The 26774-nt window shown below is 40.1% G+C and overlaps 1 protein-coding gene across 1 annotated transcript in view; it reads right to left on the bottom strand.

The window, feature by feature from the left end:
• The window catches only part of LOC120794320 (dynein heavy chain 9, axonemal-like), a 144659-nt gene that overhangs the window by 22652 nt on the left and 95233 nt on the right, over window positions 1-26774 (bottom strand). Inside the window, exons 63-71 of the mRNA XM_040135288.1 lie at window positions 25136-25340; window positions 19017-19181; window positions 17445-17585; window positions 15199-15369; window positions 14898-15020; window positions 12400-12593; window positions 9387-9535; window positions 6642-6769; window positions 1367-1594 (exon numbers count right to left, since the gene is read on the bottom strand). Coding sequence (XP_039991222.1) covers window positions 1367-1594; window positions 6642-6769; window positions 9387-9535; window positions 12400-12593; window positions 14898-15020; window positions 15199-15369; window positions 17445-17585; window positions 19017-19181; window positions 25136-25340 — 1504 coding nt within the window. The remainder of the gene's footprint in view (window positions 1-1366; window positions 1595-6641; window positions 6770-9386; window positions 9536-12399; window positions 12594-14897; window positions 15021-15198; window positions 15370-17444; window positions 17586-19016; window positions 19182-25135; window positions 25341-26774) is intronic.

The following is a 26774-nucleotide window of genomic DNA, read 5'->3' as shown; positions in this document are numbered from 1 at the left end:
AAGCGTGATGCTGCCACCACCGTGCTTCACTTCATCTTTTTCCTCATGCTCTCAGAGTCCTTCAAATGCCATTTGGCAAACTCCATGCAGGATGTTATATGCTAATACTTTTACTACAAGTGGCTTCCATCTAGCCACTCTACCACAGAGGTCTGATTGATGGAGTGCTGTTTAGATTGTCTTCCTTCCAGCAGGTTCCCCAGTCTCTGCAGAGGACGTATGAAGCTCTGTTAGAGTGACTGTTGGGTTCTTGATCACCTCCCTGACCAAGGCCCTTCTTGCCCAGATAGTCAGTTTGGCTGGACAGCCAACTCTAGGAAGAGTCCTGATGGTTCCAAAATTCTTCCATTTTACAATTATTGAGGCCAGTGTGTTCCTGGGAATACATTTTTATTGCAGAGGCCTACAGAGAGTTCCTTGAACTTCATGGCTTAGTTCCTGTCCTGACATGAAGTGTAAATTGTGGAACCTTATATACACAGGTGTGTGCCCCTCTAAACTAAGTCCATCAATTCAGTTTGCCACAGTTGGACTCCGGTCACGTTCTAGAAACATCTCAAGGATAATTAAAGCAAACAGGATGCACTTGACCACAGTTTGGACTGACACAGCAAAGGGTCTGAATACTTAAATACTTGAATAACATAAATAATAAAATAATAATAAATTTGCCAAAATTTCTAAAAACATGTTTTAACTTTGTCATTATGAGTTACTGAGTGTAGACTGAGTGTTGAATTAGTCTAAATATTTTCTGAAGCCACTGAATTTTAGAAGTTGTATAACAGAAATATTATGAATACTGTATTGACTTGTAAGCAGCATATTAAAGCTATATCTGGTTGAGGCGAGGCTAGTTTTAAGGCTGTAATTGATTTTCTGGCCAAAGGTACAGTAGAACAAGCTGTAAGTGCAAAATTGTCATATCATCACATTTTAGCTCTGTTTAGTATCCACCAACCACCTGCGAAAAATGTGACACCTTTCACATTACACATAGTCATTTGATCGACTGTTAATATAAACATATTGATTATTGCAGCTCTAATCAGTTTTTATACTGTTAGGTAGTTCAATTCAAAACTATGCATCTTATTTCATGAGCTTAGCTTATATTTTGTATATAAAATCTGTTAATGTAATTGGAAAAAAAAAAAACAGTCACATAAATGTAGTGGAGTAAAAAGTACAAAGTTTGCCTCTGAAATGTAGTGGGAAAGAAGTGTAAAGTAGTTTAAATGGAAATACTCAAGTGTGGTGACTGAAAACTGTATGCAAGTAAATGTACAGCATTTAGTTACCACCCATAAAGAGTTAATTATTCTCAGATGACCTCCAGGAATAACATCAAACCTAGGAGAGTTACCTGGTTGAAGTTGTCCAGGGCCTTGTGCAGGTTGGCATGCATGCCAGTTGGCGGTTCATTGGTGATCTTGATGGAATTCTCCAGGATGCCCTGTGGGATGATGTGGCCCTCAGGGCTGGAGGCGGGCTCAGCACTGACAAACACTCTGAAGTTCTCGTGGCTTCCCTCTGCATGCTGCTCCAGAAGTTTCTCTAAAGTACCTAGCCAGCGAGCCACCAAGTGGATGTTCTGTAGGGAAAGGAACAGGAAACAGGGCCATATAGGATAGGATTGAGGAAGAAAAATGCATGTTATTGGTACGGAACAGGCCAGTTAATAGGCAAAACTAATAATCCTCTGTGAGGGTAGAGAGCCTAATCTACACCCAGATGTTTTCCGTTGGATATCTGTGAAAGTCTGGGCTGTAATGGATAACACAGAATAGCTTAATTAGGTACTTCATGCTGGAATTGCCTGAATAATTTATTTTTGTAATGACAACTAGTAAAAAGGAGCAATTAAATTATTGCATATTGTACTATCTTCACTGTGACTTTGATGTGGCACCAAATTAAAAGGTACATAGCAGCTGAAACCCATTTCCAGGTTGCTGACACTAAGCGGCCATTCTCTAGTGTAACTTCAGCCTTACTTTTCTGCATATTCATCTCTCATTGCAGTGCGGACAGCGGAGCTGACTTGTATTATCACACAAGCATGGATGAGCTCAATTTTCCATCTCAGCTGTCCTGACACTTACAGGATACCCTGTGAATGATAAGGAGTCAGCCAAGCCCCCCACATCTCACCATGCAGCACTGCCCATTCCCTAAATCTAATTACAGCACTAATAACTCCAGTCATTAATTCATAAGCCTCTTTACTTTCTCATTTCCCTTTGCTCTCCATATTTAATCTTCCTTATGATGGCTGAAGTTAGCCCTCTTTCCGAAAGATGGGACATGACATGGAGAGGAACGTCAATTTTTGGGAGAGTTGTTGAAAGAAAAAAGAGGAGAAAAGTTTTACAATCTGTAAGAGAGAAGACCAGGGGGAGCTGGAAGCTGAGAAGGGGATAAACTAGTTTTCCTCTTGATGCCTTAGAGAATAATAAATAGTATACAAATTAAAAGTCTAAATTCAAGTGCTTTTTCATCAAGCCACAGTGCAACCCTTCCTCTTGGCATGTAAATACTTTGGCAATAAAGGGAGCCAACAGAAGAAGTGAGAGACTGCCTCAGAACTTGTCACTGTAATGAAACCATTCATCCTCTGGCTGCAGGGGGAGAAGAAGGGGAGGAACGGAGAGAGAGAGAGACAGACCAGCAGGTCGACAGACAAACAAACAAGACAGAGGAGCAGCCACTATTTTATGGCTTTTTAATTAACTTTCAGGTGCAACATTTTTTTGTTCCCTCAACGTCGTCTTGATAAGGACCTTCCAGCCCCATTGATGAAGGCACTGATACTACATCAAAGAGTCACCTATTTACATAATAATATAAAAGTTGAATCTAAAACCCATTAGAAGACACCACTGGCAAGGTCTTTGATGCATTGCTATCAAACACAACCTGAGGGAAAGCACAATGGCACATTCAACTGCCTGTCACACACATGGCTTGTACAATAGCAAATTTAAAAACATGCAGGTGCACACACACAATCTTTCTTTTTTACACACGCAAAAACACATCCGTCAAGGAGCAGCACTGAGGACAGCTGCACAGCTGGGCTCCAGCACTGAGGAGGCAGCCCTGCAGTGGAGAAGCAGTCAGACTCCAGACTAACGTAGGAACACAGCGAACGAGGCGCTGACAGCATGACAGACTGCTGAGTCTAAATTTAAAAATGGTGAGGATAAATATGCAGGATACAGTTTATGTGTTGTAGGTTTTGGATGTCTGTTCTTAATAGTCAACTAACTCTCTGTAATACTTTTAAATTGTACACCAGTAAGCCACAACATTAAAACCACCTGCCTAATATTTTGTAGGTCCCCCACATGCTGCCAGAACAGTCCTGAGCCGCGAGGCATGGACTCCACAAGAACTCTGATGGTGTCCTGTGGTATCAGACACCAAGACTTTAGCAGCAGATCCTTTAAGTCCTGTAAGTGGTGAGGTGGGGCCTCCACGGATCAGACTTGTTTTTCCAGCACATTCCCACAGATGCTCAACTGGATTCTGATCTGGGTGATTCAGAGTCTAATTCAACACCTTGGACTCTTTGTCATGTTCCTCAAACCATTCCTGAACAATTTTTGCAGTGTGGCAGGGCACATTATCCTGCTGAAAGAGGCCACTGTCATCAAGGAATGCTGTTGCCATGAAGGGGTGTAAAACATAAGTAGAGAAGGTGATTACAACTACCAAGGTGCATTTTGGTAAGACCTTAAAATTATGTTGTATGTACTGCTAACAATAAGCAGAAGTTAAAGATGACTCTTTAGTACAATCTGCAGCATAAATCATTTCACTTTCAAATTCTGGGTATTTTGAATTTGTACAAGTCTGATTTCTGCCTGACCTTCTCCATAGCAATAGTGGACAAGGTTCATGGGTATTGTAGTATTGAGCCATCTACCATACTAAACTGATGATTTCTGAGAAACAAAAGTGAAATAGTTAAAAACGCTACAATACAGAGCACTGGGGTTGCACTTGCATCGGCTGAATAGCATTAGCTGTTTCATTCGTGCTGCAAAATTACTGACTCATTCACCAGCTGTGTGGCGATCACCTGACTAGTCGCATCCAAACATATTCATGCAGGTATACAGTGTAGCCCACCCTCCTCCTTATGTGCTTATTTCTGGTATAGTTCCATGTCAATGTACGGTATCTGTTTATTAAGGGCGGATTAGTTCCCTGATAGTGGAATGAGCACCAAATGTTACCAGAGCAGGGGCGTCACTCTCTATCTTCAAGAAACTCTTGACGTCTCATCTTTTCCGAGAACACCTCCTCCGCTAACACCTCTAACACCCTAACGTGCCTAACTAACACTTACTGTGCACGTCTTTACCTGATCTCTTTGCACTTTGTCTAACTGAAAAGATTTAGTACTTAGCACTTACTTCAAGTTCTCCTACTGTACTGAAGTGTTTGTTTTGTCCCTCACTTGTCGCTTTGGATAAAAGTGCCTGCCAAACAAGTACATGTAGTGTAAATGTATATGCTCTGATTATTTGAAAGCTCCTTCAAAGAACACAGCCTTTTCTACCGAATCTAACTGTATAACCATAACCATTGATATTAATGGTCAATTACTAGACATAAGTGTCTGACTTAATATAACTCTATTGTTACATTATGCATGAGACTGTTTGAAACTGGAATTTACATTGAAGTAAGTAGAGTAAAAAGTAAAAAGTATAAAATGATGGAAATGGGATTTACTTTTACACTGCAAGATACTTCACTTCAGATCAATTAATTAAAAAGGGCTGCAGTATTGATATTCTCAATGTAGCTGATATTCAAGTTATTCCTTGTCATCCTTGTAGGTTAAAAAGGGTCATCTCTACTTCAGTAGTTAAAATGAATCTTGTCTAACTCTCAAAGTAAGATTTCAAAGAAGAAGAACGCATGAATCATTTAAGTTTAAAAGGACTACGTAAGCTATCTGGCTCTTCCTTACACATTAAAGTGAAGAGACATTGAGATAGAGTATTTTCATCAAACTGTCTCTGCTCCTTTCTCTTCTATCTGCGCTTCTTTCTGCCACTGGCTGCAAATGGGGTGTCTTTAGCAGTAAATATGCGAAGAGGCTGGTGAGTTTAGGTCACTCGATTCCCACTGCCTAGCCAATGTGGGATGTTCAAGTCCAATCTGTCCCATTGATTGCCTCTCCATCTACCCCCTCCTCTATCCCAATGGGCTTCTTTCAAAGTTTCTGCATCTCTGTCTCCCAGGCCCATCTGAGAAGGAGCTGCTGTTCTGTACTTTAATTACCCGTCTGCGAAGGGGAACCTGCCATTGACCTGGCCCTCTGCTGATGGAGCCGGGCCTGGCAGCGGGAGAGTAAAGGTGGACTGTGAGACGAGAGGGGGGGTGGATAGGTTGGAGGATAGCCGAGATGAGAAGGTGAGGAGGGGAGGGAGAGTGAGCAGGTTAGTGGGAAAGGTGAGAGGACATGAGGATTGATAAGAGGGTAGATGCAGTGCAGAAAACGATCAGACTAAAGTATTAACGTTACGTGGCAGAATGAGAGGGTGGGAAGAGGAATAGAAGAGAAGATGGAGCGTTACATCAGGAGAAGATACTGTGGGTAAAAACAGGAGAGAGATGAGAATATGATATCTCCCCTCCCCTTTGGTTTCCAATCCCTCCCCTGCCAATGCCACGGGGGTGGGTCACAGCAGGCAGACAAACGACAAGCCAATGATAAAGTGAGTGGGAGGTTTGTTGCCAGGGGGACAAGGCCTTTTTAAGCCTTATCGATCCGGGCTCTTATGCAAAGGTAATTAAACAACTGCTTGTCTTTGCTATCCTTGCTCTTGAGCAGAGACTGATGGCATCCCAATCCTTTTTTTTTTTTTGAATTTCTACCAGCTGTGTGAATTAAAAGAAAAGGGTGTCCTGCCGTGCCCGGTCTGTGTTTCATATCTGTCGATACTTCCCATTAAAATTCCACCAAGGTTTCCACTTAAAATGCAAAAGCCAGCCTTGCCCTCCAGATAAGAGGGGAACAGACACCACGGCTGTGGATATTGTACTGTATAATGCCGCGGCCCTTTCAGTTAGGAAATTTCTGCAGAAAATTAAATTCACCTTTCACTGCGGATGAACCTGGGAGGAAAGCAAACATCTTATTGAGTATACAATGAAGAATTATGTGATAATACAACTCAACTCATTCAGAATACATACAGATAAAGGAAATGCCACCTGAAACCATGAGTGATTGCTTGTTGTTTTTTTTGTGTCTACAATATATGTCACGTTTTAATACAAATATATTTTTATGATTCGGCACCTTATGTGTGAGGTGGATGGAGTTTACCACATAGGACATTCTAGTGAGACCAAGATGTTCAAACAATCATTTTGAAGTGTCACTTAACACATTTAGTATGTTGCTCTTATACCCTGAACTATCTACCCACTATGATTGTCAGAGCTTTCTATGAAAATAAATAAGATGGTGTGTGGGTTCTCTGGGAATGGTGAATCTATGTGGTGAGCATTAGAGTACATGGAAGTATTTCCTGTGCGTTATATTTAATACCACAGTGAGACATATTGGTGTGTGTCTGTAGAAGATGCATAGTATGTGTATGGGTATACTGTACCTGTAATATGACCCAATGGCCACTCTTAGCTGCCAAATCGAGGGCTTGTTCAGCTATAATCTCCTGACCTTGACCCAAAGAAACATTATGGAAATTCTTGTTGTCAAATGTGTAGCCCAGCTTCTTTCCTGAAAGAAAACAGATAAGCATCATTTCAATCAAATATACCCTCCTGACACGCGAACAACGCTGGCCGCTTAATTATTTCAACAGAATTTTTCAGATGTTGCATGACTTCAGTGAATAAGCTAACTCCATGCTTAATTACAGCGTCTGGTTTTGCGTTTCTACATATACATGCTCACATGTATATGTACTGATATGCATTTGAACATTGATCACCTAGCTTAAAAAAATGAATGAGCTTCAAACTAGAATTGTATTGAGATGGCAGTGATAATGATCAGCTCATCTATTTCTCAGACATTAAATGAAGCAAATTTCCCCAAAAGTGACAATATGTGGTTAACTTCACAGTCAGCAGATGGTGAGTGACTCAGTCTTACTTGCCCACCTTGAGTCTACAATTGATATTTCATTCAAACAATACAATTACTTGTCTTTTCCATTAAAACTCCAACCTGAAACCTGGCAGATAGTGAGGGTCTGTCTCAGGGATATTAGTCCCCTGCAGAGCATACAAAATCACGTCATCCATCTAATGGAAATCTAATTGAAGCCTAATACCAATGATAAAACCAATAGTCACAGCTATAATGGAAAAGCATCTCTTTCTGGTTCAGGCTGCTGCTCCTTGTCATCAACATGCCCTCTCTACAGCTGCAGCTCGAGATTCAAGTTTCAAGAACTTTACTGTCATTGTTTAACACAACGAGACTGCAATTGACCTTTCGCTAAGCCCCGCCCCTTTGTTGCTAGCCGCTGCTGGTCCGTCAAACTGTTGGCGCCTACGCTGTCACTAACTGTACCTTGAAGAAATATTATTATTATTATTATTATTTTTATTATTATTATTATTATTATTATGTGTTTGAGGGATATATCCAGGATGTCACACTGACTCTTTAACTAACTTTAAAAACTAAAAAAAAAGAAGGTAAAGCCTACAGATCACAATGTAAAAGTGAACCACCACATCACCTGACAATTGAGACAAAAGCCTATGAAATTAAGGAGCAACACTGTTCCTGTAGAGCAGGGTAGGTTCAATGTTAAAATCATTGAAAAGCAAAAGCAGCAGTATACATTCAATATATCTTCAGTAGCTAAATTAGCATAGAAGTGCTATGTCACGATTGATGTGCTGTACTCTGCAAATTTAGCTCTGCAGGGTTTTGTGTCCATCTGATCAAAATTACTTTGATCGGTATCACTGTTACAAGTGCCCGAGGCACAATATTTAACCATGACTTGCTTTAAATCCACAAACCAGCCAGAAAAAGAAGAAAAATACAAAACGATTGCAAGAGAGTCTATGGAGCACAGTTATATAGTTGTCGGACCCTAGTCGGAACAGGCCGATGGTATGCTAGGATTGGCCATTCTGCGTTCGAGGGGCGGGACTTGTGCGGGAACTGTGTCAACCTCAAATGGTGCATTGTATTTGAGACTATATTCAAAGAATAGATATGATAGGAAAGATAAAAAAGGACAGAATCTAAGCAAGTACAACATTTAAGCAATTTAAGTGTAAAATACTGTACAATTAACAATAAAAATAAAATACTCAGAGTGAGGGTGTTGATAATCAATAATCACATCCCTTAGAGACAGTTCCAGTAGAATTGCTTCCTCTTATTATATTCGGAGAGGATGGTGAATTTCAGTATAGGGTCGAAAGTCTGTCTATGGCAGGTCTCCGGCTGATTTAATTACCTGCGGCTGCCGGGTTTCCAAGCCATTACAACGATGAGGCATTTAAAATACTCAAAAACTACTGTGTATTCGGAAAACAACGGCTGCATTTGACTGTCATGTTGGAATTAATCTATGGAATGGATTAATTTGTTTAAGAGGGACCTGAGCAGAAACAAATTCCACAGGAAGTGAAAATCATACATAAACAGTACATTAATTATGATGATTACTTACTTGAATACAGAAATCCAGACATTGCAAAAACATATAGGAACTTGGTTAAAGCAGAGACACTGGAAATCTCTTGGTTCCAGTAAACTGATACAATGCAATCTGCAATCTGAATATTTCATATAGCTGACTTCAAATACACACCAACTGAATTATTTGGCAGAGGATTCAAAAGTGTCTGTGATGGTGCCCCGTTCCCAGTCAGAACAAAAGCTCAGACTTTTGGCATATTTTTGGGCCAAAATCAAAACGGCACGTCCTGCTGCCATTCGCATTATTCAAACAGGAATGTAAAGTAACTCTAAAACCAATGACATTTACTTTCCGCTGCTCCTAATACACCAGTGGTGTTTCCTGATATATTTATGACCTTTAGTATAATCTCTTGAATCTAGCCAGAGCCTGTTGTGCGTTGGCAGTGATGGCTGATACCACAGCAGAGAAACATAGCAGATGTGTTGGGATGACTGTGGTTCTCACTGATAATCCTATGCAATAATAATCAAAGTGGAAATTGTGAATTCAGGTATGCCTGCACTTAACTTCAATAGGCTGTTCCAAGAAAATCCTGCATGTTCCCAGGACATAAAGAAATGACAGATAAATTGGCAATATGTATGCTCTGATAAAAGTCCAAGACACACTCTGAGGCTGAATCTTATGGCTTATTAAAGATAAAACAAGCAACAGTATTACCATGTTTCTCCACATCCTTCAAAGGGTCAACTCCAGGAGAGAGGATGAAGAACATGGGCGTAGCTGGACTAGACTCTTCAAAGGAGACGGCGAAGTCCAGTGATCTGCCAATCACGTACTTGCTTCCCAATTTCTCCTCTACAAAGTCTCTGCAGGGGAGAATATGACTCAGTTCTTCTCAACACTTTTTATTATCTTTGACCGACAAGCTGAATAACTTGAATTCTTCTGTAGTACAGTGCATTGGATAGACAGCTGCTTATAGAAAAGTATTAACTCAAGTCACAACCGTGTTGTGAGTGGGTCTTTTCAACTTCTAAATCCTTTGGCCTTTCAAACAACGTGGTTTGCTTACTGGTTTTCCAACCAAACCCTTCTGTCTTAAATAAATAGAGATTTTCCACATTTAAATCTTTGGTCCCAGATTATTTGAATATACAAAGATCACTTAAATGATATTTTTACAGATTATTAAAAATTACAGCAATTTAATACTTAATTTCAAGAGCTTTAGCGATTATGCCAGTAATCACTTATCATTGACACCAACACTTTATCAGTAAAAAACTTTGAATATGTATGACTCATTCTACAGGTATACCCATGAACTAAAAGAAGAGCTACGTCCTCATTGATTCAGCCTATTCAAAGCGTATAGCACATTATTCGGAAGGGGACTCTAGATTTTTGTCATCAAGACCCTGTTCCCACCCAGTAACTTAAATTCAATTGAGTTTTATTTATATAGCGCCAAATCATAACAGAGGTTATCTCAGGGCACTTTTCATATAGAGAAGGTCTAGACCGGACTCTTTATAGTTATATTTACAACTGTGTCTGTATTTACACCTGGTATTAACAAGAGTTCTTGTTATCATGATTCTGCGTATATTGTGATTGGTCAATATGTAAATTAGATGAAACTGGCATCCCAATTCCAAATGAGAGATGTACTTTCAAGGGACTGCTATGATTTTAGAGGCGAGGGTCATGTGAAAGACACAACCAGGGGCTTTCATAGACTACTTTGTGGTAGCCGTGCTAACTATGCTAACTGTACTATGCTATACTGCAAGAAGCAAATCAGAGCCAGTTATTTTCATTATCAATTAATCTGCCAATTTTCTTGATTAAAGTGATGAATTTTTTTTTCTATAAAAGATCAGAAAATGACAGTGCAGCATCAAGTCCTCACATTTCAGAAGCTGGAACCACAGAATGTTTATCATTTTTGCTAAAATAAGATGACTAAAATGAAATAGTTGCTGAATTATTTTCTTTCAATGGAATATTTGATTACTGTATTTCCTCAAATAAAAAGCCTTAGTCAATTAAAAGCTGGGTCTCCAATAATGGTCAGGGGCATGGTCGACACAAACAAATAAAGACCAGCTCCCAAATACATGCCGGGGAAAAAACAAGGGTGGATAATCTCCTGGTGCCTGTCATAGAATGTGCATGTCAGTTAAGCATAATGTACATTTCTACCTCTTTAATTTAATAAATTCAAAAATTTAATCCTGCTATTTTCATCACTTTGTTGTTTTGTCTGATCCCATTTCCTTTATCGTGCTTTAATACCAACCAGCTGTTGTTGTATATGGTATGCCTGCAAATGTTTCACAATAAAAGCCCTGCTAAGAAATGAAGGTTTTCTGTCCATTGAAACACGAGAGGGCTTTTAGTTTGAAACAGCTACAGAAAGTGTTGAGTTTCTATTAACAATTTAGTGCAGTCACTTTAACAGGGCTAATAGGAGCAGATCAAAACAAGGCTTCATACTAGAATATGACCAATTCTATCTACCAGACAGAGGGTATTAGAAATAACAGCCTCCCTCTAATACAGGCCTGCTTCAAATAAAGTACCTGTTACTTTCTGCAGCTGAGGCCCTGGTCACTAGGAAATACATCTTTGCAGCTCTGAGTACATTATAGCTGTCCTTCAATAATTTTTCAGAGCAATGCTGCTGTGTAAGCTCTACTTATATTTCCATTGGTGAGGAAGGGGTTGTCTGCAGCTTTTTTGCTTTTTCTTAAACCTACATTAATTGATTTTTATTGTCCACTTGGGCTCAGTGTAAAAAGCTGTAAACACAACAAATGGCAAACTTGTCAGCATTCAGTTGCAAATTTACACATCAAGCAGACATAAAGCAACATTAACATTTATTTGGAGTTGTTTTTCTGTCCATCTGATAAATATTCCAATATTCTTTTCCCTTTAGCTCTATTTTGGTTTCCGCCTACTCTTGAGAATAGTATCTGGCTCCTTGGCTGCTAAATGTGCCACTATATTCACGAGCTAGTCGCAAATTTTGTCTGTGGTTTGGTGCTGAGCATGTAGCGTACAGTGGGTTTATCAGAGTTTTTCACTGAAAACAGCTACCTGTTGTGGCTTGGTACGGGGCTGATGAGGGCCATGAAAAGTGAACCAAAACAGTCAAACTGTTGGCTGGAAAACAAAAAACTGAAAGATGCTAAAAATGCTTTGTAGAGCTTAGTGAAACAGCACAGTAGTGATAGCTCTATGTGGGTTTATTACTATTACACATTACAGATACATTACACAGAAGTGTTAACATGCAAATATTGATTAGGGAAGCTTCCATATTTGCTGTCTGACAGTCAAAATATCAGGTAAAATATATGGAAAATTGCATTGCTTTAGCTTATTTGGTCACTTTTGTATTTCAATATCCATATAAGGTGTCCAGGTAGAGACTGCATGTAAATGCCAGTTGCAAATGGTGTCCAGGTTTGATACCATGACGTTCCTAGACAAAGGTTAAGGGCTATTTGTAGTCTCGTTTAATAATGAGGCTCACCGATTGTACCTGCAAAGCTGTGTAATTGCGGCAATAATAGCAGCAATGAGCACAGGTGCCCTGTCCACTCAGACTATAAGACAAAGGTTAAGCTCTTCAACCCTTAACCTTTCACCAAAGAGCACAGGTCAGTAAGATCCTTCACAGATCACAGAGCAAAGGTCGAGCAATTATTCCACCTCTCACCTGACGGCATACGTCATGCGGTCAGGCCTCAGGGCCCTCATCATGCATAGCCTCTGAAGCGAGGTTTTGTTCTTCCACTCCTGGGGGAATTTCTCTTTTTCTGGACACTCAGACTCCACAAACTTCTTCCAGCGTTTGGCTGAACCTTCAATGTCTCTGTCCAGGTTTCTAAACTCTTCCATGGAGCACAGGGACTGGTGGTTGAGGAAAGAAAGGTTATTCGTACAGGAAAAAATTACTGTATTTTTTTTAAGTGCTGCTACTCTGTGATCAGTGATACACATTAAGGTTTTTTGACCACTTCAAGACAATTTCGCAATACACAGCAAAATGACTAACTTTGTTTGCAAAAGTTGGAGGGAAAAAGAGGAGGCCAAATAACCCATAACAGAGGAGTGCTTATCTTTCCTCGCACCTTTATAAATAATATTTATTCAAAGGGAAATGCTGAGTGAACAGGATCACTTTCATAACATGTTGGGGGGTTGGGGAGGACTGAATATGCATCCGTTGCAGAACCAGTGGGGGTTTTATTGTGATGCTCCAGCTGACAGACACCTTATCTCATCTGTGGAGAACAGCGGTGTCATGCAGTGCAGCCTCAAGCAGCTACACTCCCTGACGAGTATACACACTCACACAGATGCAGTGTAAAAAAATATCCATGTGGATCCATAATTTCTATCCTTCTACAGCCACTCACCACCTAGGGTGAGGTGGTGAGATACAGTGAGACGAAGTGGTGCAGCACACAGTCACACAGTCCCTCCAACTCAGTTTGTTTAATTACCACAGGCAGTTGGCAAACTCTCAGCCCTGGTGAGTGGAGTACACACAGGGTCTCATGGGATTCCTGCCCTGCTAATATCATCAAGAGGGGCCAAGCAATCAGAGGATCTTATCCTCCTTTAAAAGCTTTCCAACTGATTATGTTTCCAACTGCGATAAGAAAATCGAGTGACAGAATTTGATTAGCAGTGCCTTGAACATGCACAGTGGGTTTGAGTGCAGTTGGAAAAAAGCTGTTTCCGAACCCTCAGAGCGGTTTAGGTTAAGTTAATATTCTAGGTGGTACAGACTGAAAAATTCATGAGCACGAGAGGCTAAAAAAACATGCCACCACAAGGGTTTAGTTGGCTGCTAAACTGATCTGACACGTGAGGGAACCTCCGCTGCTTGACATCCACAGGGCCGCACTGCCAGACGTCTGTCCTTTAAGAGGAACTACGGGTATGCAGAGTTTGTTCTATTGCTGTTAAAATGAACAGGGGTTACAGAGAAAAGCCGGGCCCCAGAGAATCACATGCTGTCAGACTGGAGGTTGGGGTGAAACAGAGAAAATAGACTTCAATTATGCTGCCAATGCCTTAAGTGTGTTTTCAATTTAATGCAGAGTTGTTGCAGGGAGACTCTGCTGCACAAATTACATCATAGGAAGCAGCTCCACACGCTGTGTAGAGCAACTAAGTGCTGAAATAACTTGACTCATGCCTCTCATACATGACCGGGTTGACGAAAGACAGAAATCAACTAAATTTTTTACTACTGGAGACGATTTTTTTGAACATTTCAACATAGTGGGGCAGCTGGATGGGTTTCTAAAAATGGAGCTGATCTACAATTTAACAGTCTCTTCATGTATCTTTTTAATACATCTCTATGAATCTAAAGAGGAGAAGTCTGTCTTTATAAAATGGCGTACTATTTTGGGATGTAAGAGCAACTTTATGTTATAATTTTGTAAAGATCTTGGCAGTGAAGTTTTGCACCGATTTTTGGCATTGTTTGCATTTACAGTCACACAAACAATTCAGTAAGCCAACTCTCATGGAATGGAGTATTATGTGAATGTGGAATATATTTCTAGTAGAAATCAACTTTTATAAACTTTGACACAAGAATTACTGCCACTGACTAATTTCAAACCATCTAGACAGTGCTGGCCTTTGAGGGCACATAGAGCCAGAGAGTTCAAAATACAGAAAGCTATCATATTAGCTCCGTTGGGTGCTGTTATTGTAGCTGGCTAACATGTTCCAAGCAAGCTAGCATGTTACCGCCTAGCTTACCAGCTAGGGCTGCAACTAATGATTATTTTCATCATGAATTAATCTGTCGAATATTTTTATAATGACGCTTAGATTCATTGTTGATTCAATGTTCAGTCAAAAGAATAAATTAAAAATCTGAAAAACCCCATGACAATATCCCTGGGTGACATCTTGAAATACTGTTTTATCCGAACAACCGTCCAAAACAATTAATCGATTATCAAAATTGTTGGCATTTTTCTGTCATTTGACTAAAATTTTTTGAATTGTCTGTTTCAGCCCTAGCAGCAGCTGCAATCCTCACGTATTTTTGGTTTGATCCATCACTAAGAAGACATTTTATCAGTTACTTACCCTTTGCATGTCACATCAAGAATTCAGCTCCTGTTCAATGTCATGACATTTCAGTAGTGGCAAGAATATGACCATCTCTGCCTCTTTCCGTACCTTTATCCCTCCCCAGGAGTGGTTCGATAGGAAATCCACTGGTGATGTTACACCTGGTTGGACAGGGTATCTCAGAAGGAAGTCCAGCTCTGAAGGGTTTATTTCTTTATTCATCAGCAGGATCTGGGGACATAACAATCAGGAAGGACTTTGAAATGTTGAATTTCAGCACACACCACATTTCATTTCCACTTGATTAGATCCAGACAGGGTCTCTGGTCTCAGGAGCAGCTGATTCAATGGCAAGCTTGTTCTCCAAACAAACCATGCAGAAGATGAAACTGCCCCCCCTCCCTCCTACCTGGAAGGCGAGCTGGGCAATGTACGTGAGCTTGTCACACTCAAACAGGCCTCTGGTGGTGTACTGGAAGACTGAGGAGGTGATGCTGTCAATTAGGTTGGACACCCGCTGCTTTAGAGCCTCGTCCGGCTCGGCCTTCAGAACCGCTTTCTGGAAGACCACACTGAACGCCTGGGGACGCAGAGGAGCGCATACAAAACTCAATACTGTCTCAGGAACTGACGTCAAAGTATAGAGATCAAAATATAGTCACTTTCAAAAAAAATATAAACCAATAAATCAAATTATATTAATCAATAACTGGGTTGGGTTGATATGTGGCTCATATTGGCCTTAAATTATAAATTGGATACTATTTAGTCAGTATCATTTACCCCTGACACGATGGATATGATGCAGTTTGTTCTAAACATGAACTAATCAATAATGCTTAGGCTCTTTGTGAAAAGCCTTTAACTGTAGTTTATTAAAATGCATTTTGAATTCATAAAAGTATGCATGGACATGTTATTATTGTCACGAGTTTCAGTAAAAGTTTAAATGTCATAGAGTGGAATTTACAATATTTTTGTATATTTCTAATTGTTAAATCCCATGACCGGCCAAAACCAACAAAGAATGTATCAACTAACAAGTACTGTGTGTGTCAAATCCTGATAGATTGAGCTCCACTGTTGTCCGAAAATGATTAAAAATACATCAGTGAGCCACACTGTTGTACTGGCTGACATGTTCCCTAATTACCATGAACACACACACTGTATTTTATTTTGACTCAATTCCACATACACTGTCCTGCTGCCAGAAATATTCAGTAGAGCACCAAATGTGGTTTAATCCATAGCTGAAAATAGTCCTCAACAAATTCACTATTATCTGCAGTTTGAGCTGTTTTAGGAAACTAGTGACCTTTTATCAAAAAATGAAAATATATATTTTTGACCTATATTTAAATCAGTATGAATTTTTCAATTAGGTATTTATTTTGCCCACTTGCGTTCAGCAGAACAAGCTGTGAACAAAACATCTAAATATCATCACCTTATAGAGATTATATTGCATACATGTTTTCAAACAGTTGCTTGTTCACCCATCCACCAAACATGAAGAATCACTGGCATTCATTGGAGCTGTGTTTCTGACCACCTGGCAAAGGTTTTTTTTTCAACTTTTCAACTTTATTTGCTCTTTGGTGTGGGGCAGGTAGCGTACAATGGGCTTATCAGGTCTTGTCCACTGAACAACAAGTTGGATGAGAGCAGTGAGACTGAACCAAAAAAGTAAAGTTGCGGACTGTATTTGCTGTGGGTTGGTCATCACAACTGAGCTCTTTTACATTAAACTTAGTCATGTGACCCATTATTGATATAAAAACTGATTAGTGCAGCTTTAATGCTTTACCCCTTCAATAGGAATCAGTGGGCTTAGAGCTGAAGTTAGAGTTTTGAGAGACGGATTAACAAACTGTTGGTTTTGTTGCTAGCCTATCCTTGAAACCTTGGCCGTGCTAATGTATAGTGTGAGCTCCTGCAGTATATGGGTGTCTTTAAATGGGCTGTTAACAGAGAAAGTTTAGCTCAATCACCCTTGAAATTTATTTTTTAAGATTCGACTTGTGACCATTCTCGGGTTGTGATTACTATCGTACAAATCAATTTCTTCACCATCCCGAGCAGTGCAGGTATGAAGGCTAAACAAACTACTAATCAAAGGTGCAAGTTCTAGTCTAACTGCAATTCTTTGAAAAAGTGTTGGAGTGACTTTAAATTGAAACGACACTAAGGAAATACAATAATTGCCATTATCTTTTACTCTGTGTTCTCTGGTGCCATTTCTGTCAATTTCCCAGTCACACTTTGCTCTAACCTGGTGTGAAGAATACATACTGTAATGCATTTTATTTTATTCCCAAGGTCAAAGGTATATAAACTCTCAATGTGTTTTCATTTGATTATGTTGGGAAATAACTTGGGCCAGGGCTGCTACCTGCGGAGTTGGGAGTGATTGCAAACCATATCTCAGGCTGCCTCCTCTCAGTGCTCGCTGGCTGACAATATGAAAGACATTACGCTCTACATAACCACATTAGGGAGCCACAAACACAATAAAAGCAGGGGCAAAGAGCATAAAACACAGTGAGCAAATGGAAAAAGCAGGGGAGAAACAGAGGAGTGATTTTAAAGAGGGGTCTCACTGGGGGCCCTTGAGGCGGGGAGGAAACATAGTGGGTTCAATAGACAGGCTACCTTGAGAGAGAACTGGTACATGGGGTGGATTTTATTGAGGTCGTTCATTATGAAGTACAATAGGGAAGCCCGTGCTGCTGCTGGTCGGTAGTGCTCCCGAGCCTCATTGATTTTGGCCTCTGTCACCTTGGCTTCTCTCACCTACAGTAAAGATAGCGCAAACACAAAGGGAATAAAACTCCTAGACTCAAGCATACATGCACACAGATATGCAAACACCCTCCAGTAAAGAGCAGAGCTGTTCCAATTTCACAGTTCTAAGCAAGATGTTCTCACACTCCGTAGAATGCGACAATTATGAGACTTTGGTTTTTACCATCAAATGCCTGCTCAATCACGCTTATGAATGAACTTCTGCAAAGGCAGCGCTAATCTCCTCGCTGACAGAAGGCACGCTCACATCATCTTACAGTACTTTCTCAGAAGTGCTCTGAAGTATCACAAACATCAGCAATTCTCCACTGGCAGCGATAATACACTAAGCTGACATGATCTGATTAGCTGACCAAAAAAAGAGAAACAAAGCGAGAGAAGGGAGTACAATATAGCTTTAGATGTCAGGCCACAAACTACAGTGTAAATATTTTGTACATACAGGTTACTAATGAAATACTTACTGGGTATCTACAAGTAGTGCAGGGGAAGACGTACAGAGAATATAGGCAACCTAGAACCTGGGTATGCTAGCTATGTTGTTGCTAGATGAGTGCCATGCAAGTGGGCCTACGCTAGCAAATCTCTGTACATTTCAAGGGTTAGGAGTGGTAGCGCTTCAGTACTGATATATCGTGTGTTTGCAGAAATTGGCCAATAAGCTAAAGGTTGTGCTATTTTTGCCACTGAACAAAAAAGAAGGAACACTAAACTGAAAAACCAGAATACTGCCAAACTTTACCAAAACCCCAGATGTTTTGTGAACAAGAAAATGCTTTGCACATTACTTACTTTTTCTATTTTGACATTTTTTTTTAACATCCAGATGTATATATCTTGTTTTCTGTTTAAAAATATTTGTTGTGGGGATAAACTATACTACACTGTAGTATAGTATATTGAATATATATATGTATATATATATATATATATATATAATAATATTACTGGAAAAATTCAAGCTACATACTACAACCCTGCATACACCATATTTATGTTGTAATTACAGTAAAAATTAGTGAATAAGGAACTACTTTATTTTAGTTTTATTTTACAGCCTGTATACGTAGTAACTAAAGCATAATTACAATGAAAAAGGTGTAAACAAGGAAAGATTTATTTTCCCAATTTTTCCAATCTTGTTACCCAGTTACAACAGTAACAGTAAATTGTTATATAAGTACTCAGTAATTAGTAAATAGGTTTTTTCCTCTTAAACAAAGAATTGTTACCCCCTTATCCCCTAAGTATTCCCTTCTACTTGTACAATAAATTTGTCCAAGTAAATATTTTACTGATACCCTTTATTTACTAAATAGCGAGACTGAAATTTGTGGGTCTGTAATCTAAAGTGCTGCTTGGAGCAGAGAAATGATGATAAAACGAAAAGGAGCTGTAAAGGATGAAAAAGAAGAGGACCTTCTCTTCAATCTCGCCGGCGGTGCGTTTGGTGGTCTCCAGGTTTTCAACAAGTTCTGTGTCACCCAGGAAGTTTCCTGAAGCTGAGGACAAACGCGACAGCAGGTTGTCCTCCAGCGTCTTCAGCGTGATCTTGAAGCCGTTCTGCTGCTTTGTCAGGTCCGACTGAGAAACACAGAAACACACAAAAACTTCTATTTGACAAATTCCACATGTAAAGGGGATTTCTCAGATACACCATGGGCTTGTTGTCAGCTTCTTTTCTGGCTTTATCTTCATAATCTGAGGCGGTGGGAGATGTTCAAGGTGTGGGTCAATATGAGGACAGGAATACTGAAGGGCACCTCAAAGGCAGAACTAATCAATATGCTCTGCATCGGCTATCCGGGACCATAAAGGAAGCACTGTGGGCTGGATTAGTCAGCTGCCGTCTGGTTGCCAACATCAAACCTCTGCTGAGCGACCTAACCCTTGGTGTGATGAGACCGTCGATTCGAGCAAGAGGGGAAGGAGCTTTGATGGTGAACTACACACACACACACACACACACACACACACACACACACACACACACACACACACACACACACACACACACACACACATCCATTGTGTATCATTTGTTACAAGACATTATGGATATAATTATGAACCTAAGACAGAATATGCACACATACACATGCAGCTCAGTCACAGGGTTTTACTCACACCTCACCATATGGATTAGTGCACCCCGTCGTCTAATAAAGCTTGAACTCAAACTGTTTTTTTCTGTCTTTGTTCTCCATGAAAAAAACAAAAGTGTCTGAGAGAAACTTTCACTTTTTCAAAGCATGCTGTTTGAGAGGCGTTGGGAGAACAAAGTCGACAGGGCACGGTTGCTTCTCTTTATTGCTTCATCCTGCTTTGTCCTTCATTATAGTCTGTTGCAGCTCCTTGTTTCTGTTCGATAATGACTTTGCTTTATTGAAGTTTCCCTTAATAGAAGCCTCCGCGACCTTTGAAATGTTGTAATTACAGAAGGGTGGGCTGTGGTGAAATTTGCCTACTCTGGTGTTGTTGGTGACTGATAATGGCTGAGGGTTTTTGAGTGGCGTGATCCCTGACAGACTATGGTAATAAGTTTCTGGCAGTGCTGTTTCTGCCCCCGTGTGATCACCAGGGGAGCTGGGAAGTTGCTGGGGGGAGCGGGGGTGGAACTGATCCTCCTCCTTGTGGCGTAATGTTCCCATGACAAAGGATATAGTTAGCTTAGATCGCGCCGGGGGAGCAGATAGTTTAGAGATCACACTGTTTAATTGCTCTCTTTATGACAGTATTTCCTATTGTTGTGATGAGAAGTATTTTACACTATTGTTAAAGCTAATTGAGCCTCTGCCTTGTTAAATCTTACATGCTCTGAATGTGACGTTATTACCCAGTCCATAGTTTAAAAGTTCTCCTCTGCCAAACCTGCACAGGGGGGAAAAAAATGTGACTCGTGGCATTTCAAGGAAAGACCTGACATGTATGTGCTTGGAGCACAGAGAAAAAGTACAGAATTGGTTTGAGTGGTGGACATTTAACTGGGGACATTTGCCTGCGTGACTCAACTGTGACCTTCTACTTGCCCAGACTCAGTGCTCTTGAGGGGAAAAGCTATCCACACTAAAACATTCCCAACTGGATCCGGTAATGAGTCAGTTTTAACGATTAGCTTTCCTCTGGCACATTGTACTTGTAATTACCCTTGCTTGGGAAAAACAAACAATTAACCAGTCAGCAGAACACACTAATTGGAATTAAAATGAGATATTACATCTATCATTTTTTTAGGCAAATGATTACTGAGTGCCACGGACTAGCTCTGTTAAGGTACTTTGGGAAGTGGAGCATTTTAACTCTCATTAACACTGAAGGGCTGGGTAAGAATTGTGCCGGAGCAAGTACACACAAGGAAGCACACATGCACACGCTTGTGAGCAGAGGGAGCACCAGACAAGGTAGTTATTGTGGTAAAAGGTTGTAGACTGATCCCCCTGTGCACTCTCCAAAAAGGCAACGTGACATTTTAAGCTCCTTAGCCCATCTTTTGCTCGGTTAAATGAGAGGCTCTTTCACCTGGTAGTCATCCTACGGCTCAGAAGCAACGCTAACCTCATTAAAGGTATAATGGCACGGAGTCATTCAAAGCATATAAACAGGTACAGCCAATTTGCACTCCGCTATCAGTCTGGTGATTGTTATCAGCTCGGGTTGTTTACCGACAACAAAAAGCCATTCAACACTTCATTCTACGGGCTGTGTTTTGATAGGAAGCCCCCCCCCTAATTTTCTGTGTTAATTAAAATGATAAGTGAGTTGCAGATCTTGTTTTTTTTCTCAGCCTCCGATCTCAGTGAAATGCTAATTAAACAAGCTTCATTAAATCACATTTCACTTCTTCTCCATTGGATTTTGCTGAGGGGACATCAGGCTTAAAATAACCCCAGCATTTTGGTGTTTTTCCCCCTCCCCCTCTCTCCATTTATTAAAAATGCTGATTTGTCCATGGATGAAAGCCTACAGGTTTGAAGAAATCGTTGCCTACAGAGGCCTGACGCAAACAAGGACGCCTCCAGAAAACCATCAAAATGCAAATAGCATAGTGTTAGAGGAAATCTGCCTGACCTGTTAACAGAGTTCCCACTTTACTTTCTGTTCTGATCTCTCAGAGACACCGCCGTCAGCCAGATATGGTCTGAACGAAGAGGGATTTCTGATCTTCCTTGCCCCTCGACTAACAAGAGATGCATTTAAGGAACGGTGGAAGTGTGTCAATGTGTTGTCTAATTGCCATGGTACAGTAGAGCCGGTGGCTAATTCTTTTCAAACAGCTGACATGAAAAGAGCAGACTGTCGATGAGACGAGCGGGAGGCATCATTAGGAGCTGCAGCTTTAATCAGGTGAAGTTTTGCTTAATTAAAACCATTTACATTCACACCATGGACCATGCTGTGGTATGGTATGATATCGTAACTATCTGCTGCTCATTACTCCTCGAAAGTCGGCCGTGGAGCTGCCAGGGATCTGCTGTACTGTACACAGAGTACCGAGCCGGCCATTAAGTCTGACCAGCAATGACGGCTTTAAGCTACAGCTGGTGACAGCAACACTGATCAACAGAGTGGAACAACAGCTCTCTCATCCTCACATCCAAGGGTCGAGGGTCCTCACAACAAAGACAGTCATTTAAATTAAAAAAGGAAAGTACATCTTGAAGCATCTCATATCTGCGTCTCCTTTGATTTTTGAGAGGTGGATGTGGATGCGTGAACATAATCGAGTCTGCCAAAGTGATAAAAAAGCAGATGACACTCCCTTGAGGATAACATCAAGACACAATTACACAATTCCTGGAGCTTGATGATAAATGGAAGTGTGTCACAGGAACAGTACCCAGGGTGACTGTGAAACAGTGGTACATCGTTAGTGCTTCAAAATTAATTAGATTTTTTTTTTTATTTAGGATTAATGGATTATTGCCTGTATGGATGATTCTTCGCTGGTGCTATAAGCCATGAGATTCAAACATAAATACTTTTTCTTTTAAGGCTGTCTATCATCAAATGATTTAAGAAACTTACCCAGCTCATGAAAGCACTTTTTCTATCCAAGACTCTTTGTTTGTATGGCTTTTGCATTTAAAGTAATGGGTTTATAGCAACAGGAAGAGTGTTTTGCTGAAATGAAACATCGTGGCTGATGACAAAGAAAGGAACAAAGAAAATAAGATCTCACAGACAGAAGCTACACTTTCAAATATTATGTGTAGCATTGAAAACATCAGTACTTTTGCACAGTTACGAAATAATTTCATGGTGAAGATGACAGCCTGTAGCTTTTGTTTAAAAGCAGCAGCATTATTAGTAAATGGTGTTTCTCATAATAACCCTTGTCAAACAACCCCACAACAATATTAGATTTTCTTTATGTGCTCTAACAACTGCCATTGTCTGTACACGCTTTACTTCTGTTCATAGTGGGAAATGGGCAAAACACTCCGTGCTGTAAAGCAATGCAGCACCAATCAAAATTTTTATATAAACAATGCATTAACTGTGTAACTGTGTAATGTGAAAGGGTTCATTAGTAATGTCAAACCCACAGAGAATCACCCAACTCTACAGCTCCCCTTAACTCTCTGGAACGTTTAGTGTGTTTCAGCTCATTGCTTTGGTGTTATGGCCCCAAACTTCACTGTCTTGGTTCAGTCTCACTGTTCTTGTCAACCTCGATTCCAGTCTTAGCAGGCAGCTGTTGTTGCCCTGCACTACTTGCCTTGTATCAAATGGCAAACAAAGTTAGTGAACATACTGGTGCATTTTACAGCTGAAGAGGCAGATATTTTTCTCAGGGGTTGGTGGAGACCAAAACAGAGCTAAGGGGAGAGTGAATATGGGCCTAACCTTTGTCAGATGGCCAGAAGCACAGCTCCAAATTAATGCTTATTTTACTTCCTGTCTGCTGAATGTATAAACATGCAACTGTTTCTACTATGTTAGCCGCAATAACTTCATGAAGTGATAAAAAAAATCAAGAATTGTTCCTTTGACATTTGCTTTGTGGCCATTCAGTGATATATTTGTCTGTGTACAGTACATAAAACAGCTATTTAAACATATCGACTGCTTTAACATGAAGAGACATTTCCCCTGCTTCAAGTGGAGCTGAACTCCAATCTGCCACACAAAGACCCTCTGTAAAAAACTGATGACAAATTGAAGGAAAAACAGAAAGGTAAATGCAGATGCTTCGACACTGGGCACAAAGGCTCACTAAATGGTTTGGTGAGTTTGAAAATGATGTGAATCATATGTTATGGCCTCCACAGTAATAAAATCTCAGCCCCACTGAACATCTACAGTATGGGAGATTTTTGTAGTAACATATTACATAGCGCTCTCCACCACAGCACTGTCACCAAAACACCAAAAGAGGGAATATCTTTTGGAAGAATGCAGTTCCTCCGTCCAACAGAGCTCAACACAAATGGAAAATCTATGACAAAGTGCACTATTGGGATTATTCACACTTAAAATTGACCACATTACTTCTAAAATAGTAGCTGAGCAGCTATATAAGCAAAAAAAAAAGGTTACATTTTTGAGTTTTAAGCTCAACTGGTGGAAATTTAGCAATTGCATTTCATTTTGTGAACTTTATTGTGGCACATCCACACAGAGTACAAGCATACACTCATGTTGAAGGGTATACTGAATAGACCATGGAAAATAGTGCAATATTAAAGATTGATTTCTGCATTTACAATAAATTGTTTCAATATTATTATTTTCTCTTGGAGCAATATGTATATATCTCTGATTTGGGAATTAGCTTTGGGTGCCACACTTTCTATAGAACTCAAGTTAATTCCAATGACTCCCACAAGAAAAAGAAAAGTGTTGACTGCAATCTGGAAAGCAGTTAAGAAATTGTGGAGTCATGCGTAAAGTAACTGTAATACTGACTATAAACTGATGGTAATATACCTTTACATTTAATTCAACAACACATTTAAAATGGAAATCTCGTTTTCTGATTATTCTATGTTCCACATTGACATGCCACATGCGCACACAGTGACGAACTCACACTCACACAATCCCACTCAGCCATCCAGGGTCCCAGTCTCCCTAAGTGAGGCACCCAAAGCCCCATAATTATCACACATTCACTTAGTTTGCTGTTAATCAAAGGCACCAGCTGATTGTTGTGGAATCAAAGGGCCCGGACCTGCATCCTCTTGAGATAGTGTTTTCATGCCGATGTGTAGCGTTAAAGATGGATAATGACGAGTGAGAGTGCTACACCCTGCTTGTGGAGGCCCCGTGCCTCCTCAGACAGTTTCTTTTAATTACACTTGCACAAAAGAGATGTTAGGAGGGGAACTCAAAGAGTCCGGTGTGGAACGGTTGTTTGTTCTCTTATAGCACCTGAGGAGTGTGATAGATATGGCTTTCATGTCTGCTCACTTTCACTTTTACATTGCTGCAACATATCAGATGGAAAGAGATCTGTCGAAATTTCCTCTTTGGTGTTAAATAGCTGTAGTAGGTAGCGTTTCTCTCTGCCTCCAATGACATTCTGACTTCCTCACCTTCAGCTGTTCCAGGTCAGGTCTTTCCATGCTGACCACTGCGGCTAGCAGCTGGTCCTCTAGACCGTCTCTGGTCACTGTGAAATTTATCAAGGTGCACTGGGCCTGCAGCTCCGGCTGGTAATGAGGGCTGGCAAGCTTGGTGTGCAAGATGAGGCGGAAACTGGGGTTGTACTCGCACTCCTTGTCTCCGATCTTTATGTACCTGTGTGGGTAAACGAATATTGGAAGATTTTGATTATTGAGAGTTGCTAAATAGAAGTAAAGATTCTGATGCTACCAAAGCAGACATTAGTTAAGAAGATTCATCATTAACAGCAAGTTTCACAATTATCTCTCTTCTTTCAAAAAAGTCTTCCTGTATTCGTAAACAATAATCTCCGTTTTCATATCTAGTGCGCTTGTTAAAATCAGAGGTTACGTCATGCACATCATTTAAAGTATTACGCTGGCGTTGTTCTATATTTATTTAATGTCAACAAATCCCATTAAAAGACCACAACCAACAATGCATTACTCTATTACTACGTTTTGACCTCACTACTGTGGCTCTAAGCCCCAAGCCCACTGGTTAAAGACATAAATCTTTAAAAACTGCTCACACATATATAGTTTTCAGCTGGACACTATGGTTTTTAAAAAATGTAACTTAAACAGGAACAAGTAGTGTATTTTTTAGGGACTATTTCCGGTGGCGGATTAATACACATTGGGGTGCTAGTGAGTATTTACAGCAGCAGGACAATGCTTTCAATGCTTTCACAATCCTTTCTTTTATAGCTCTTGGGAAGTATGCCAATGCAATACTGTCTCTTTAATAATTTTGTTTTTAACACTTTACACTGTCTTATTAAGAATTTTATTTCTGAATGGGTCACAAGTTTGAAGGGAAAGTGGGTTTTCATTGTATGTATTTATTGACTTTGTTATAGCTTGGGGTCGTTGGTAATTTATTTTACTTGTTGTGAATTTATCTGATAAAAGGGCTATGATCCAGAACCTCGACCTCAAATGCAATGGGCATTCACAGTTGTTACACCGTTTTGGAAGGTTAGACTAATGCAAACATGTTTTGTTTTGTTTTTTTTAATCGTCAAGGATCTGCTAGAATTTCACTTTAATGGTGAGAAATTGCAAGTGACCAGTGTTTGTTTGTTGATATATGTCCTCTTATATACAAGTCAAGTCATATACAAAATCTTCTGAATTAGACAGTAGTGTGACACTGAAACTTTTGACTAATTTTCACTCAATTTGTGCAAAATTTCTTAAGCGATTAATATCAATTCACTACATGTCCCCGTCAGATATGACACACACTAGTGGTGGTGCTATACATGTTTTGGATTACTCATAAAAAAAAAAGTACTTATTGCAGTTTCAGTCCTGAGGGTTGAGGCTTTACTGTATGTACAGTTGTATGCAAAACTTTGGGCATCACTGGGCAAATTACATATTCTGTTGATTTTTGAAGTGAATTCAACCCCTGCATGTCCTTTGCAGTCGTATGGGGGTTTGGTTTTGCCTCTTTACCCAGCGGATGTGCAGTTTTATCTGTTTTCTTGGTCTTCCAGATTTTGTCTTGACTTCCACAGTTGTCCTTAACTGCCATCTCTTTTTTACATTTAAGAAAGTGGGA

The sequence above is a fragment of the Xiphias gladius genome, chromosome 9 (assembly GCF_016859285.1).
Source record: "Xiphias gladius isolate SHS-SW01 ecotype Sanya breed wild chromosome 9, ASM1685928v1, whole genome shotgun sequence".
Taxonomy (NCBI): Eukaryota; Metazoa; Chordata; class Actinopteri; order Istiophoriformes; family Xiphiidae; genus Xiphias; species Xiphias gladius.
This window is presented reverse-complemented; position numbering and strand designations above follow the sequence as displayed.